At 43.2% G+C, this 15,036-nt stretch overlaps 1 protein-coding gene across 2 annotated transcripts in view; it reads right to left on the reverse strand.

The window, feature by feature from the left end:
• The window catches only part of LOC309475517 (uncharacterized protein), a 174,914-nt gene extending 164,468 nt beyond the window's left edge, over positions 1-10,446 (reverse strand). The window contains exons 1-5 of one of the 2 annotated variants that reach the window (XM_082138344.1): positions 10,362-10,446; positions 9,117-9,215; positions 8,696-9,019; positions 8,344-8,472; positions 7,818-8,139 (exon numbers count right to left, since the gene is read on the reverse strand). In XM_082138344.1, coding sequence (XP_081994470.1) covers positions 8,045-8,139; positions 8,344-8,472; positions 8,696-9,019; positions 9,117-9,141 — 573 coding nt within the window. In that variant the 5' untranslated portion in view covers positions 9,142-9,215; positions 10,362-10,446 and the 3' untranslated portion in view covers positions 7,818-8,044. Of the gene's footprint in view, positions 1-7,817; positions 8,140-8,343; positions 8,473-8,695; positions 9,020-9,116; positions 9,216-10,361 lie in introns of those variants that run through there. The other variant, XM_082138342.1, reaches the window with a different exon arrangement.
• Positions 10,447-15,036: the final 4,590 nt, after the last annotated feature.

Below are 15,036 nucleotides of genomic sequence, written 5' to 3' on the forward strand. Positions count from 1 at the left end.
TGATTTTGATGTTTGTTTTTTAGATCACTATCCTGCTGCACAGAGCCGATCCTGACCTCCCTGGGGCCCTAAGCAAAATTCTGTTTAGGGGCCCTCATACCTGACCCGTGAGCCATGAACCATTTGCCATTGCCACACAGTCACACCTGACACCCCAGTGTTCCCACTACAATCCCTCCTTTAACTAGTTGTAGCGAAAATGTAATTCCTGATATCAGAAGACATTGTTACTAGTAAAAAGTTCATTCTTAATATCAAGAATTCACATTTTAAATAGTACAAATTGAATTATTGATATCAAAAATGCATAATTATCCTGTGAATGAATAAAAGCTAAAATGGCGCCATAGCATGTCACTGTGTTTTAAATGATAAAAGTAATTCTTGATACTCTTGATTCTTGATGGTTATTATTTACTGAGGGATGTGCATCCATATTGACCAGAATCTCCAGCCAATCAACATTTTAAATTCAATGGAGCCTATCAATAGTCAATGTCAATACATTGCTTTCCATATTGCATTTGGGCAGAGTTGCAACTAAACCTTGACTGAGCGACTAGATAATCATCGTCTTGTTTTAAAACTATAATGAGGAGTGCCATCACGCCCTTATTGTACTGGTCCCACCTCAACAGATGTTTCTGCTGGAAAGTGCGCGTTTCATTTCATGCACGTGCATATGATATGATCGCATGTTAACGCGCGACGCGGTTATCTTTTCCGAGCTGCAGTTTATAAACAAACACCGTTGTCCTTTGTCGTTTATTAAACATAATAAATCAACTCACATCAACTTAACTTTAGCCTACTGTTCTTTGCTGGCACAAGTCTGCCTGATAACTGTTCCTGCAATGAACTCTTATGGTGTTGTTTTCTCTCTCTTTTCGTGACCAGAAGGATAGTTCCGCTTCATTTTCTCATCGATATTGTAAACATTGATTGACGCGCTTTGACACGAGGGGGAGGCGGGGCCTTGAGTTATTTGCGGGGCCCTACGCACTTTGCGTAGTGTGCGTATAGGGCTGATCGGCTCTGCTGCTGCAAGATCCAGACATGGCCCGTTATAAGATTTCTAGAAGAGGTTGTCAGGTTTAGATTTTTTATCTGTTGGTATTTGATCGAATCCATTATGCCATGTATCTGAACAAGATGTCCAGGACCTCTGGCAGAAAATTAGGCCCATAGCATTATACAGCAGAGTATTTCATTTTACACATGGTGTACTTTTTTATATGAACCAAACCCATATTAAGTGTTTGCTGGTGAAGACTCAAATTTCATCATTTAATGTTGTTTTTAGTATTATTATTACTTTTTATTAGTACTATGTATCTCTTTTATACTTTTTATATACATTCATAATCATTTGTACTCATTGTATTTTGTGAATATGTGGGAGAGACTTTGGGAGACTTTGGACTTGAGTGTGCTGCTGGACTGAAATGTATATGCATAGCATAAGGGGAATACATTCCAACGTTAATGGAAACCATATGTTCTTCTGCTGAATGTATGTGTTCCTATAGTGATGTAGTTCCCTTTCAAGGGAACTCCCGTTGCGTCGAGAAAATGACGCTGTGGGAACGCTTTGCGTGATGACGTCTTGAAGCACATGTAAAATCAGTCCAATGGTGTGGCGGAACGTCAGAGGCGGGTGACGTCACGTACCAGGAAACTATAAAAGCCGGCCCAAAACAGAAAACGAAAGCTTTCTGAGTCTTCAGTTGCGCTCTGTGTTGAAATCTGTCCTTGTTATTTGGTGTTGTCTGTCTCTATATATATATATATTGATTCAGTTATGGCGAGCAAGCAGCAGTATCGAGTGTGTGTCCATCCCTGCCCGCGTTATTTAACGGGAGGTGACACACACACTCTTTGTGTTGTTTGTTTGGGAGAGGAGCATGCCCAGTCAGCACTCGAGGGTGGTGACTGTGAGCATTGCTGTGCGCTTCCATTGCGTACGCTCCGATCCCGTTTGGCTCGGTTCAATCCCGACCACGTTCCCCAGGGCTCGGGTCCCGCCGCGGCTGAGGCTCGGCGGCGATCTCAGACCTGGGGTTCGCAAATGGATCTGTCAGTGGATGTTGAGACGGGCTCTGCCTTATCTCAGCATCAATCTGACAGATCCAGTGCCTCTCATCAGGGTGCGGAAGCACGCGCTGCGGTTTCTTCCCCCCTGATAGAGGCACCAATACTGCAATTGTCCAGCTCTGAGGAGTTGGATGTTGTGAGTGTTGAAGCTGAGTCTGAGGATTCGCCACCTCAGTCTCATGCGTTTGAGGAACTGCTCGATGTGATTACTAGAGCAGTTGACAGACTTTCTATTGAGTGGCCAGAGGATAGGCAGGACGTTCGCTCGAAAAGTAAGCTCGACGAACGCTTCCTGCCATCTCGTGCTCAGCCTCAGCGAAGAAGCCTGCCGTTTTTCCCCGATCTCCACACCGAGGTGTCGAGATCGTGGGGAAAACCGGTTTCATACAGAGTTTATGCACCACAAACATCTCATTATTCATCCATTCAGAAATATAAAGATTATGGTTATGGGGAGATGCCGAAGGTGGAGGAGACGCTTGCGAGCTATCTCTCTCCAGCAACGGCATCTTCCCTGAAAGCTGTGAAATATAGTAAAATAGTAAAATATACTTCATCCCTGGTTCATAAATCCTATGCAGCCGCTGGTCAAGCAGCAGCGTGTCTGCATACGATGTCCATTATGCAAGCATATCAAGCAGAATTATTCGGGGATTTAGAGGAGGGCGGGGGAATTGGTCCCGATACAGTGGCTGAACTACGCAGAGCCACAGATTTGTCTCTCAGGGCCACCAAGGAGACCGCTAAATCAATCGGGCGGTCTATGGCAGCCCTGGTGGCCACTGAGAGGCATCTGTGGCTCAACCTGAGTGATATAAAGGAGAAAGAAAAACATGTTCTTTTAGATGCTCCGGTTTCCACTGTGGGTTTATTTGGCGATGCAGTAAACAGTGCAGTAGCTAAATCTCAAGAAGCTGCTAAACAGGCAGCTGCATTGCAGAAACTCCTCCCCCGCCGTTCTTTCTATGAGGCTGCTGAGCGGGAGCAGCCTCACTCCTCTAAAAAGAGCGCTGAGCACCGTGCCACTCAAAAACAGAGCGTTTCCTCCCGTGCTCCCCCACAAAAACCTCGGGGACACGGAGGGCGCGCTCAAACCCAGCAGTCTTCGAGGGGTAGAACGGATCTGCGGACCGTTATTACCGCCAAGAAGGCTGCTGGGAAAAAGTCCTGACGTCCGAGGACCCAGGACAAATGAGGGTAGTCCCCCCCGAAGTAGAGCGGTTAACACCTCATTTTACGGTGCCCGTCTCTCTTCGGTGCCCTCAGGGGGCCGTTCTGCCAACCCTGCCACCTCTGGTGTTACAGGGCGCAGCGGTCTCCGGCGAGCACATATCTCAAGGTCCACCCGGAAACGTAGTGGCCTCGGGATGCCCGCCCCCTCCGAGGAGGGTGCTAGAGCAGTCTGTTCGGTCGTTCCCTGCCGGTTCGCCGTTACAGGGCGTCGAACCGACTACTCAACAGCAACAAAATCCAGAAACCAGTCTCGAGAGGCTGGTACCTCTAGTAGAATCTTTGACAGCGTGGAAGCTACTGTCAAATGTTTCTCGTTGGGTCCTGCAGACCGTGGAAAAAGGGTATCAGATACAATTCAAGAAACGCCCACCTCGGTTTATGGGGGTCCTGCCCACAGTGGTGGGCCCCGAGCAGGTTCTGGTTATGGAACAGGAAGTGAACACTCTGTTAGAGAAAGGGGCCATAGAATATGTACCTCCCTCCAGCAGGGAAACCGGGTTTTACAGCCGGTACTTCATAGTTCCAAAAAAGGACGGGGGATTGCGTCCCATTTTAGATCTTCGAGTTCTGAACGAGACAGTCATGCAGCTCAAGTTCAAAATGTTAACATTGAGGCAGATCGTGCCACAGATCAGGTCCGAGGACTGGTTTGTCACGATAGACCTCAAGGACGCATATTTCCACATATCCATCCGTCCGTGTCATTGGAAGTTCCTGAGGTTTGCTTTCGGGGGCAAAGCATACCAATATCGAGTTCTTCCATTCGGCCTAGCTTTATCACCCCGCACTTTCACCAAATGCATGGATGCAGCTCTGGCGCCACTGCGCCTCCAGGGTATTCGCATTATGAACTACATCGACGATTGGTTGATTTTAGCTCATTCGCATCAGATGGCGGTGCAACATCGAGATGTTGTTCTCGCCCACATGAAAGAGTTGGGGTTACGGCTGAACGCCAAGAAGAGTGTGCTTTCTCCATTACAGAGGACCACTTTTCTAGGCGTGGTTTGGGATTCTGTGTCGATGCAGGCGCGCCTGTCACCGCCACGGATAGATTCCATCCTTGCAGCTGTGAAAAGTGTAAAGCTAGGCCAGCTACTCACTGTCAAACAGTTCCAGAGACTGTTGGGTCTCATGGCAGCAGCTTCCAACGTGATACCTTTTGGACTGCTACACATGAGGCCCCTGCAGTGGTGGCTCAGGACCAGGGGGTTTTCCCCGAGGGGCAACCCATTTCGCACAATCAAGGTCACGCGGCGATGCCTACGTGCCTTGGTTATGTGGAAGAAGCCTTGGTTCCTGTCCCAGGGCCCAGTGTTGGGAGCTCCTTGTCGTCGCAAATTGCTAACGACGGATGCTTCCCTCACGGGCTGGGGAGCGATCCTGGAGGGTCGCTCGGCTCAAGGTCTGTGGGAAGACCATCATCGTTCCTGGCATATCAATCGCCTAGAGATGTTAGCTGTCTTCCGGGCTCTGAGGAGCTTTATCACAGATCTCAGGGGGCACCATGTGTTAGTACATACGGACAACACATCGGTAGTCGCCTATATCAACCACCAAGGGGGTTTGCGCTCGCGCCCGTTATCCAACTTGGCACGCCATATCCTCTTGTGGTCCCAGGGGAAGTTACTGTCACTCAGGGCAGCTTACATCCCCGGGGTACAGAATATAGGAGCAGACACTCTGTCGAGGCAGGGGCCGAGGCCCGGGGAATGGAGGCTCCACCCCGAGGTGGTGGAGCTGATATGGAGGGAGTTTGGCCAAGCACAAGTGGATCTGTTTGCGTCTCGAGAGACGTCTCACTGTCCACTTTGGTTCTCCCTCACGCATCCAGCTCCTCTCGGACTGGATGCTATGGTACAGACGTGGCCGAGGCTACGTCTGTACGCCTTTCCCCCAGTTGCTCTGCTCCCGGGAGTTCTGGAAAGAGTTCGCAGGGACCGGGTCCATCTACTTCTTATAGCCCCGCGCTGGCCGGGCAGAGTATGGTTTCCCGATCTTGTGTCCCTCCTCGACGGGCATCCTCTGGAGTTACCCGTCAGGAGGGACCTTCTGTCCCAGGCAGAGGGCTCGATATTTCACCCTCGGCCAGAACTGTGGAACCTGTGGGCTTGGCCTCTGAGGGGGCCCAGCTCATAGAGTCAGGTCTCTCAACCGAGGTTGTTGAGACCATTCTACAGTCCAGAGCTCCCTCCACGAGGAAACTTTATGCCCTGAAGTGGAGAGTTTTCACTTCCTGGTGTAGTGACCGTCGGTTGGACCCAGTCCACTGCCCAATTGGTACAGTGCTGGAGTTCCTGCAGGACCGGTTCACTGCAGGTCTGACCCCGTCCACTTTAAAGGTTTATGTGGCGGCCATAGGTGCTTACCACATTCCTTTGGGTGGAATGTCTGTGGGGAAAGACCCTCTGGTATCTCGTTTCCTTCGTGGCACTTGGAGGCTGAGGCCTGCAGTTCGCTCTAGGGTGCCACCTTGGGATTTGTCCTTTGTGCTACAAGGCTTATCCCAGGCCCCCTTTGAGCCTATTGAGGAGGTTCCTGAGAAGTTTCTTACTCTGAAAGCTCTTTTCCTTCTGGCTATTTCTTCTCTTAAGAGAATAGGGGATCTTCAAGCATTGTCGGTGGCTCCGTCATGCTTAGAGTTTGCTCCGGGTATGGTTAAAGCGTTCCTTCATCCGAGACCGGGTTATATCCCCAAGGTCCCCACTAATGTGGCTAGACCTATTGTTCTGCAGGCCTTCTGTCCTCCTCCCTTTCAAAATGCTGACCAGGAGGCTAATAATTTGCTTTGCCCTGTGCGGGCGTTAGACGCTTACGTCCACAGAGCTGCCCTGTGGCGTAAAAGTGATCAATTATTTGTGTGCTTTGGGTCCCCTAACAAAGGGGGCCCGGTGTCTAAGCAAAGGATGAGCAAGTGGGTGGTCGAGGCTATCTCACTTGCTTATGAGGCGGCTGGGCAGCCTTCTCCTTTGGCTGTCCGGTCGCACTCGACGAGGAGTATGGCGGCCTCTAAGGCCCTTATATCAGGAGTATCGTTACAGGACGTCTGTGATGCGGCAGGCTGGTCCTCACCGCACACTTTCGTCAGGTTTTACTCTCTGGATCTAGACTCTGCTCCAGGGTCTCATGTTTTGTCTTCCTAGTGCTGCTCTACGGATTTCACACAGGACAGACATTTGTAGCTATGGAGGCGTTGGTATAGACGTTCCCACAGCGTCATTTTCTCGACGCAACGGGAGTTCCCTTGAAAAGGAACGCCTCGGTTACGACTGTAACCTCGGTTCCCTGAAGAGGGAACGAGCGTTGCGTCGCCCTGCCATATCTCCTTCATGCCTGTCAGCTCGACTTCAGACTTTTACGAAGCTTTCGTTTTCTGTTTTGGGCCGGCTTTTATAGTTTCCTGGTACGTGACGTCACCCGCCTCTGACGTTCCGCCACACCATTGGACTGATTTTACATGTGCTTCAAGACGTCATCACGCAAAGCGTTCCCACAGCGTCATTTTCTCGACGCAACGCTCGTTCCCTCTTCAGGGAACCGAGGTTACAGTCGTAACCGAGGCGTTTTTTTTCCTTGGTCAGTGGTATAAAAACCAAGCCCTTTTGTCCGAAAATCAGGAAGAGATGGAAATGTAGAGAAGATGACTGAGAAGCTGAATTAGACCTTCGCTTGGTCCATTGTCTCTTCCTCCTATGTTTTATATTAATTAAATAAATAAGAGATCTCTTGGCAAAATCACTGGTGTCTGTTTCTATGAAATCAAACAACAGGGGAAAGCAATATTTTTAAATCAACAGCTGGCAAAAAGGTATTTTTTTGTTTTGTTTCATCTGACCATAGAACGTTTGAAAAGTAACTGACACGACTAGAACTTCAAACGGGACGGGTTCATCATAATGCAGATTAATTTTTTACAGCCATCTTTGATCATATTTACCAAGAGGGCAAATAATTCTGACCAGCACTGTATTTAAAAAAAAAGAGTAAATTTATTGAATAGTAATTTAAAATTAAATTACGTTAAATTTACCGAACAAGGAGCATCATCCCATGAAGTGTTTAAACCCCAGCAGAAATACATGCTGCTGTTTCCATTTGAGGCTAAGAAAACTAAGAGAAACTGACATACATAAAAGCATTGGTAATAGTATGTGGTTTAAGCTTAAACCTCCACTCTAGACAAAGGTGAGAGATTGTGTTTGTCTTTGGGTGTCAAATAAAGAAGTGACCAACTAGTGGAACACGTTTCTGGTTTTTCTTCAGCACTTCAGTTGAGTTTAACCACACTATAGCATGTAGATAAAAAATTCAAATCTATATACATTAACATAGGCTATATATGTAGTGATCCACACTAATAGTAACATTATAATTAATATTAATATATTTCATATAAAAATGATATAAAAATCCTTAATAATAATAATTTAAAATAAAATTACCATAGAACACCAATGTATAAGTCAACAACATTAAAATAGAAACTGTACAAAAACAAAGTGTGATTCATGCATTTCCAAAGATCCTTTTAGTTAATTTATTGAAGATTACAAACACATTTTTAAATTTGCTTAATGCAACTAAAGTACTAGGTCTTCTAGACTTGATAACTGAAAGAACATTAACCAATGAATGTGATAATGATGCTTAATTTGTGTCTTTGTTCATAAAATCCTTAATTGATGGTTACACATAATTTACTTTATTGTGATGGCATTTACTTTAGGTCTTGAAGCTGATATGTAACTCGTGTCTGCAGATCAGCATCATCACTGTGTTTTTCCAACATGTCTGTTTTTTCAACAGCAAACACTATAAGAACAAGACAGTGAATTCAGATTCAAATTGTAGACAAATAATAGTCAAAAGACTATATAATAGGAAATTCACAATTACGACAACATCAGCTGAATATGAAGAGCATCATATTTATATTTATACTGCATATATTTGTTGACTAAATTACATTTCATTTGCTGTTTACATTTTTTTTTTTCATAAAGAAGAGTCACTCACCGATCAGCACAATGAGCAGAAGCCCGTTCAGCAGAGCAGATATGATGATAATAATCTGCCATTGTTTCTGATTCTGATCAGTAAACTCCAGCGCTGTATGATTGTGACACTCAGTTAGTTGAGTTGATTCTGTAAAGAAAGTGTCCATAATTACAGTAACAGTCTGGAGCACAACGACTGCAGTTTCAAACATCTGAATATAATATCTAGCTTATATTCATATCTGTGAGGAGCAACCAAAGAAAATAAATAATTATGTTGTTCATGTGTAAAAAAATCTGAAGTAGTGAATAAATAAGTAAATAACTGCACTAATCATCATTATGATCAATAGAGGAGTAAATGAACTCACCGGTGAAGTGCAGTCTGGTGCCGTTGCTGAGTTTTGGAGGTGTGCGTGTGTTCATACAGAAATAAACTCCTAATTCATCATCAGTCACATTATTAATAACCAGACGGTGTCTAAACTGCACTGAATATTTCTTTCTGAATGTTGTATTAAAGTAAAAAGGTGATGGCGTGGTTGATATTGATTGTAGAATCAGTGTTGGAGATTCTGGTGTTTTCAGTAAAATCCAATAAACCTCTTTTTCATCAAGATCACAGTTTATGGTCACATTTGATCCCAAATCAGTGAGTTGATCTGAGACTGCAGCTCGACAACAGATTAACACATCTATAAGATAAAAAATACATTATAATGAAGATCACTGTAAACCTATAACAAAACAATTAATGACAAAGCATATGTAAATATATTCATATAAACTCACAGAGCTGAAGCTGAATGATCTTCATGTTGTTCTTGATTAAAACACTTCAGAATGATTCTGTTTCCCTCCACACAACATTAAGATGAATCTACTGCAGCTCTGAAGAAAACACAGGAAGACAAAAACCTTCCACATCAAGCAGAGGAAGTCAAAAACTCTGACCACAACATCTAATGTCCCATTATCACTTCTCAAAATTATTTTGTGCTTTAATAACCACTGTTTTCATAAGACCTTTGTTATTGTTAATCATAATATAGTGACATGTTTGTGTTTGATTAAACTGAGAGAAACATAGACTAAATCTCATTCCAGATCTGGATCAGTTACTGTCACACAAATCTTCAAGGCTGCGTTCCAGTCCACTTTTAGACACGCACTTGCAAACTTCCCTAAGCACTTCCCATCGGGGGAATCTCTGCCGCCATTTTGAAGTGCGTTCCACTTCGTGAAGTGGATGAGGACAGACCCTCATTCGCTCGATTTTGACCGAGTCTACTTCATATGTTGCTGAGTTTTGGAGGTGTGTGTGTGTTCATACAGTAATAAACTCCTAATTCATCAGCGGTTACATTATTAATAAACAGATGGCATCTAAATTGCACTGAATATTTCTTCCTGAATGTTGCATTAAAGTAAAAAGGTGATGGCGTGGTTGATATTGATTGTAGAATCAGTGTTGGAGGATCTGGTGTTTTCAGTAAAATCCAACACTATCTCACGACCAATTCGTACGAATTCGTACGAATGATAAAAAGATGGCTAAATCGTACGAATTCGTCCGACCTCACTCGTACGAATTTGTACGATTTGTCTAAACCCACGTGATGGGTAGGTTTAGGGGCGGGGTCAGGGATAGATCATTCGTATGAATTCATACGAATTGGGCAATTCGTAAAATATGTACGATTTAGCAAAAATCGTACGAATTCGTACGAGTGAGGTCGTATGAATTCGTACGAATTAGCCACCTCGTAGAATTTATACGTTTTCCTGTGAGATTGGGTTGGTAAAATCCAATAAACCTCATTTTCATCAAGATCACGGTTTATGGTCACATTTGATCCCAAATCAGTGAGTTGATCTGAGACTGCAGCTCGACAACAGATTAATACATCTATAAGATAAATAAAAAAATTCCAATAGCATTATAATTACTCACATAAACCCATTGTAAATCCACAGTGTAAAACAATTTATGACAAAGTGGTTGCAACAAATATATTCATAATGCAATAAACTCACAAAGTAAAAGCTGAAAGATCCTCATGTTGTTGCTGAGTATTAAAACACTACATCCACACACCATTTAAGATAAACTCTTTTGCAGAGCTCTGAATCAAAGATAGGAACAAAAAAGATGTTTCCCACATCAGTCAGACTAAGAGTAAGTGGGTGGACCTTGGTGAATTGAGTACAGAGCTACCATTTGCATCCTCTTGTCCGTCTACAGAATATCTTTTACTTTTGTAAGTTATAAACCACATACATCTGTTAGTCTTTCTTTTGTAGTATTTTTTTTATTAAATCATATATGGACAAGTTGAAAAGGTCAGAAAAAAAAAAAAAACGAGCTTGCAACAATTTTAAAATACCTGACAAATCTCAGCATATAGTTGCAAAAAAAAAGGAAAAGAATGTATCTAAATGCAGCAGTGCAAAGATTTAACAAAACTCAAAACAAACCACTCAGGGCAAAAACAATGAACAGAACAATTGCTATAAACACAAGGAGTGCAGCAAAAGACCTGAACACACAGGGCTAAAATATCAAGGCAAAGTAATCAATGAAAAGAACAACAGATGCAACAACTCAAATAGTCAATGAAAAACCATGGTAACAAACATAGGAAACTGAACTAAACACTTGCAAAACCCACCCAAATCAGAAACAAGATAACCCCTAACAACAAACTACCTCACTATTATTTTTCACTATTGTTTTATTGTTTTATTAGGATCCCCATTAGCGGCCCATTTAATGGCAGCTAATCTTCCTGGGGTCCTCTTTAAAATATTCACAACATAAAATTACACAAAGCAATAACAACACAAATTACAATCAAAAGAATTCAAACATTGCAATTACATTCAAAATATTACCAAGTGAAAGAACATAACAATTTCCAGCTTTCACGAGGTCATTTGCAGCAGTTCCTGGGTTACTGTCCTCTTAAATTTGTATTTGTTCTGAATTCTGCGTGATGAGACAGAGAGTCGATTCCAAATAGATATTGCTCTGTAAAGTGATGTGCGTTTCTGAAAATTTGTCCTGGGAAGCGGAAGTTTTGTCACCACCTAGTGCCTGCCTGGTGGCATATAAGTGTCCACTTCCTACAAAAACAAGCTGCTCAGAGAGAAACTGTGGCTGTTTCATAAATACTGCATTCCACAAAATTGAAGTTAATCGTAGTTTAATTTTGTCGTCAACTGTGAGCCAAGAAAGGCGTTTATGCATCAAGGCCACGTTAGTCTTAAGAGAGCACTGGAGGACAGTCCTCGCTGCCCTATTTTGTGCCACTTGAAGCTTACTAAGGTCTTTTTGTGATGCAGACGACCATATAATTGGAGAGTTTTCTAAATGGCACAGAACAAGAGACTGGACAACCTGTTTAGCAATGGACATAGGAATATATGACATTATCACCATGTATACTTTTTCATCTTGGTGAGAATTAAATAATTTAAAAACAAATGTTTTAATTAAAAAAGAAACAGAAATGTTTTAAATAAATAAATAAAACATCAGTTAAAGCTGCCATCGGCAAATTTTTTTTGATCATATTCAGTGAAATTGACACTATAATCCGACAGAACAACACAAATAAGGTGGTTTTAGAAAAAAACCCGAGCTTCTAACTCCACCTGGAGCGTGTTATTTGTTTTGCAAAAATCCACCGCTCCCGGATCATCGGGTCCAATCAGCGCAGGGGGGTGTGAGATCTGACTGTCAATCACAGGTCGTGCACACGCCACAGATCCCCCTCACTCGCGCACGTTAATATCACATGCACACGCCACGCCTGAAGTTCGCCTGGAGATTGCATGAAGCGTGATGGCGGAGAGAAAATCTACTAACAAGCTTCCAATTCCTCGGTTATTGCTATCTATGGATAGATTAGCCAGGGCAGCCTACCTCCGAGTCCATGGTGTTGATAGATGCTGAAGAGACGGACGCGTTCACAGAAAATCAGGTACACACGCACAGTGACGTACTGACGAGCACGACCTCGATGGGAGGGTGCTCGCTGGTAGTGGGGAGGGGCATGAGAGTTGTAAACATTCAACATTTTGGCTAATCGACCCAATCTGCCAGACTTGCCGACTGCATACAAACAAACTATAGTCATATTTGAAAGTCATATTTAACCCTTTTGTTTCTCTCTCTCTTTCAGTTTTTTGAAAGGTGATTAATAAGGGTGTCACTGCATTCTTGTCCTGCTCTTATAATGACAAACTAATATAAGAGGAGTTTATGTAAGTCTGAGTAAACTGTAATTCTCAGACATTAAGCAATTTGAATTACTGTCATTGTAGTAAACAAGTAATCTGTAAAACCCATCCATCTTCTTCCGCTTATTCGGGGCCGGGTCGCAGGGGCAGCAGTCTAAGCAGAGGTGCCCAGACTTCCCTCTCCCTAGACACTTCCTCTAGCTCTTCCGGGGGGACACCAAGGCGTTCCCAGGCCAGCCGGGAGACATAGTCCCTCCAGCGTGTCCTAGGTCTTCCCCGGGGTCTCCTCCCGGTGGGACGCGCCTGGAACACCTTCCCGGGAAGGCATCCAGGAGGCATCCGGAACAGATGCCCGAGCCACCTCAGCTGACCCCTCTCGATGTGGAGGAGCAGCGGCTCTACTCTGAGCTCCTCCCGAGTGACTAAGCTTCTCACCCTATCTCTAAGGGATCGCCCAGCCACCCTGCGGAGAAAGCTCGTTTTGGCCGCCTGTATCCGGGATCTTGTCCTTTTGGTCATGACCATAGGTGAGAGTATGAACGTAGATTGACCGGTAATTTGAGAGCTTCGCCTTGCCATATACGACAAATACGTCGTCAAGCTCAGTTTGAGTCTGCGCAGTACGCTCGACCCCCAGGAAGTAAGAGTTTCTAATTGACTTCACTTTGTCTCCGTTGAATCCAATGGGGTCGCTGTGTCCAGTTTATATACTGTCTATGATAAGCATCAGTAGCCACGAGTCGCATTGGTGTGACGTCAACTCCCCACTTCAATTGATTGGCTAGAGGAGTAGCTGTCAATCTAGAACTAGTGGACCAATGGTGACACTTAAGCCCGCCCTAATTTACATGAAACTGGAACTGCAACATTTGGGAAAGCAAGCGCAGAACATAGAAAGAAGAGCGAAGAGAAAAACAGCACAAGAGTAAAATATGAGCAGAAAATGCAAGAGAGCACAAAGTACAGAGTAATAAAACCAAGTAAAATATACTTTTTAAGAAAGCATGACCTTAAGTTTTGTGCAAAATAACTTAATGCGTTTAAAGTTTTTATTCATGCTTGTTATTTCTTGATTCACGCTTATTATATTTTGATCCGTGACCACGTTGTTTGCTATTCTGATCATTTTGCATTATTTTTTTCAGTTTGTGCAATATATTTTTACATGTGTTTTTACATTTTTGATTCACGCTTATAATTTTTTTGATCCGTGGCTGCAATACTTTAGGCGGGAAATTGATCCCATACAACACGTCTCATTTGTGGGGAAGGTGGAAAAACAAGTTCTTTGTGAGATACAATATGTATTTAAATGCAAAAGAAAAGGCACGAGAGTCTGCTGTTTTTGTCAATTAAGTTTTAATTTAAAATGTTTGCGATTTTAATATAAGTACATGGTTAAATATTTCACCACTTGCTTGAGCAACTTAATATATAAATCTATATAGAAATAATGCACCGAATACTACGTTGTTTAAATTGTTTAAACGTGAATATGTCTATTAAAGATCGAGTGAATAGGCCTATGTGTAAAGAGAAGCGAAATGCTGACAAAACGTTTTTTTTTTTTTGAAAAGTTGCTGATAACTACTGGATTTGAAACACAAATAATGAGTATGTGTTTGTGGTACAGCCGTGGGTCAGTTACGCACTGCAAACGCAGCAGAAGAGCACCGCATTCGTATGTGTGAAACATATACCTCTGCTTTCTCATCTTACACATCACACTCCACTGTTATGGTGGCCATTTCAGTAGGTTTACTCACTAACATTGTTGTGGAAACATAATAAGCATGGAAACTAAAATATGGTAGTATTGTGCTAAAGCGCACATTCTGCAGTTCTGGCGCATCAGTCCCAATACTGTAAAACTCGACGTACATTCACATCACATGTTAATGCAGCGGTAGAGTTACACTCACAGGACACTGCACTTACTCACAATCACAAAAGTTAATTATTTGCTTGTGCTTTAAAGCTTTGCCGGGTTAACATTTCATTGGCGTTCTGTTCTGACATGATGCACTTTTTCTGAGCGTGTACGCTCGAAGCGCGCACGCACACAGCGACAAACTGGATTTTTGTTGGGTCAGACCCATCTGCTAGCGATGGAAAAATATGCACCAAACAAGCCACTTTGAAATTTTGCTGTTTTCATGTATACAAAATTTGGGTGACCCTCCCCTAGACTAAAAAAAGTTGGATGACCCTCCCTTCATCAAAGAATAAAAAGACATGACCCTCCCCTATTTTCCTCCGGTGGTCCATTCCATAAATACCGAACGGTCCCTTAGTATAAAGTCAGGAATGTGCTCTTTTATGCAGTGTTGATGATCAAAACCAGACTGACCTCTATCACAAAAGCTTTCAAATTCTCCATAGAATAGCACAATTCAAAATGCTATAATACACACAATACAAAGCTTTGCTTTGCTGTTTGTAGACAATATTGAAGAAAAATTATATT

Source organism: Leuciscus leuciscus (genome assembly GCF_965113295.1).
Source record: "Leuciscus leuciscus genome assembly, chromosome: 15".
NCBI classification, from domain to species: Eukaryota; Metazoa; Chordata; class Actinopteri; order Cypriniformes; family Leuciscidae; genus Leuciscus; species Leuciscus leuciscus.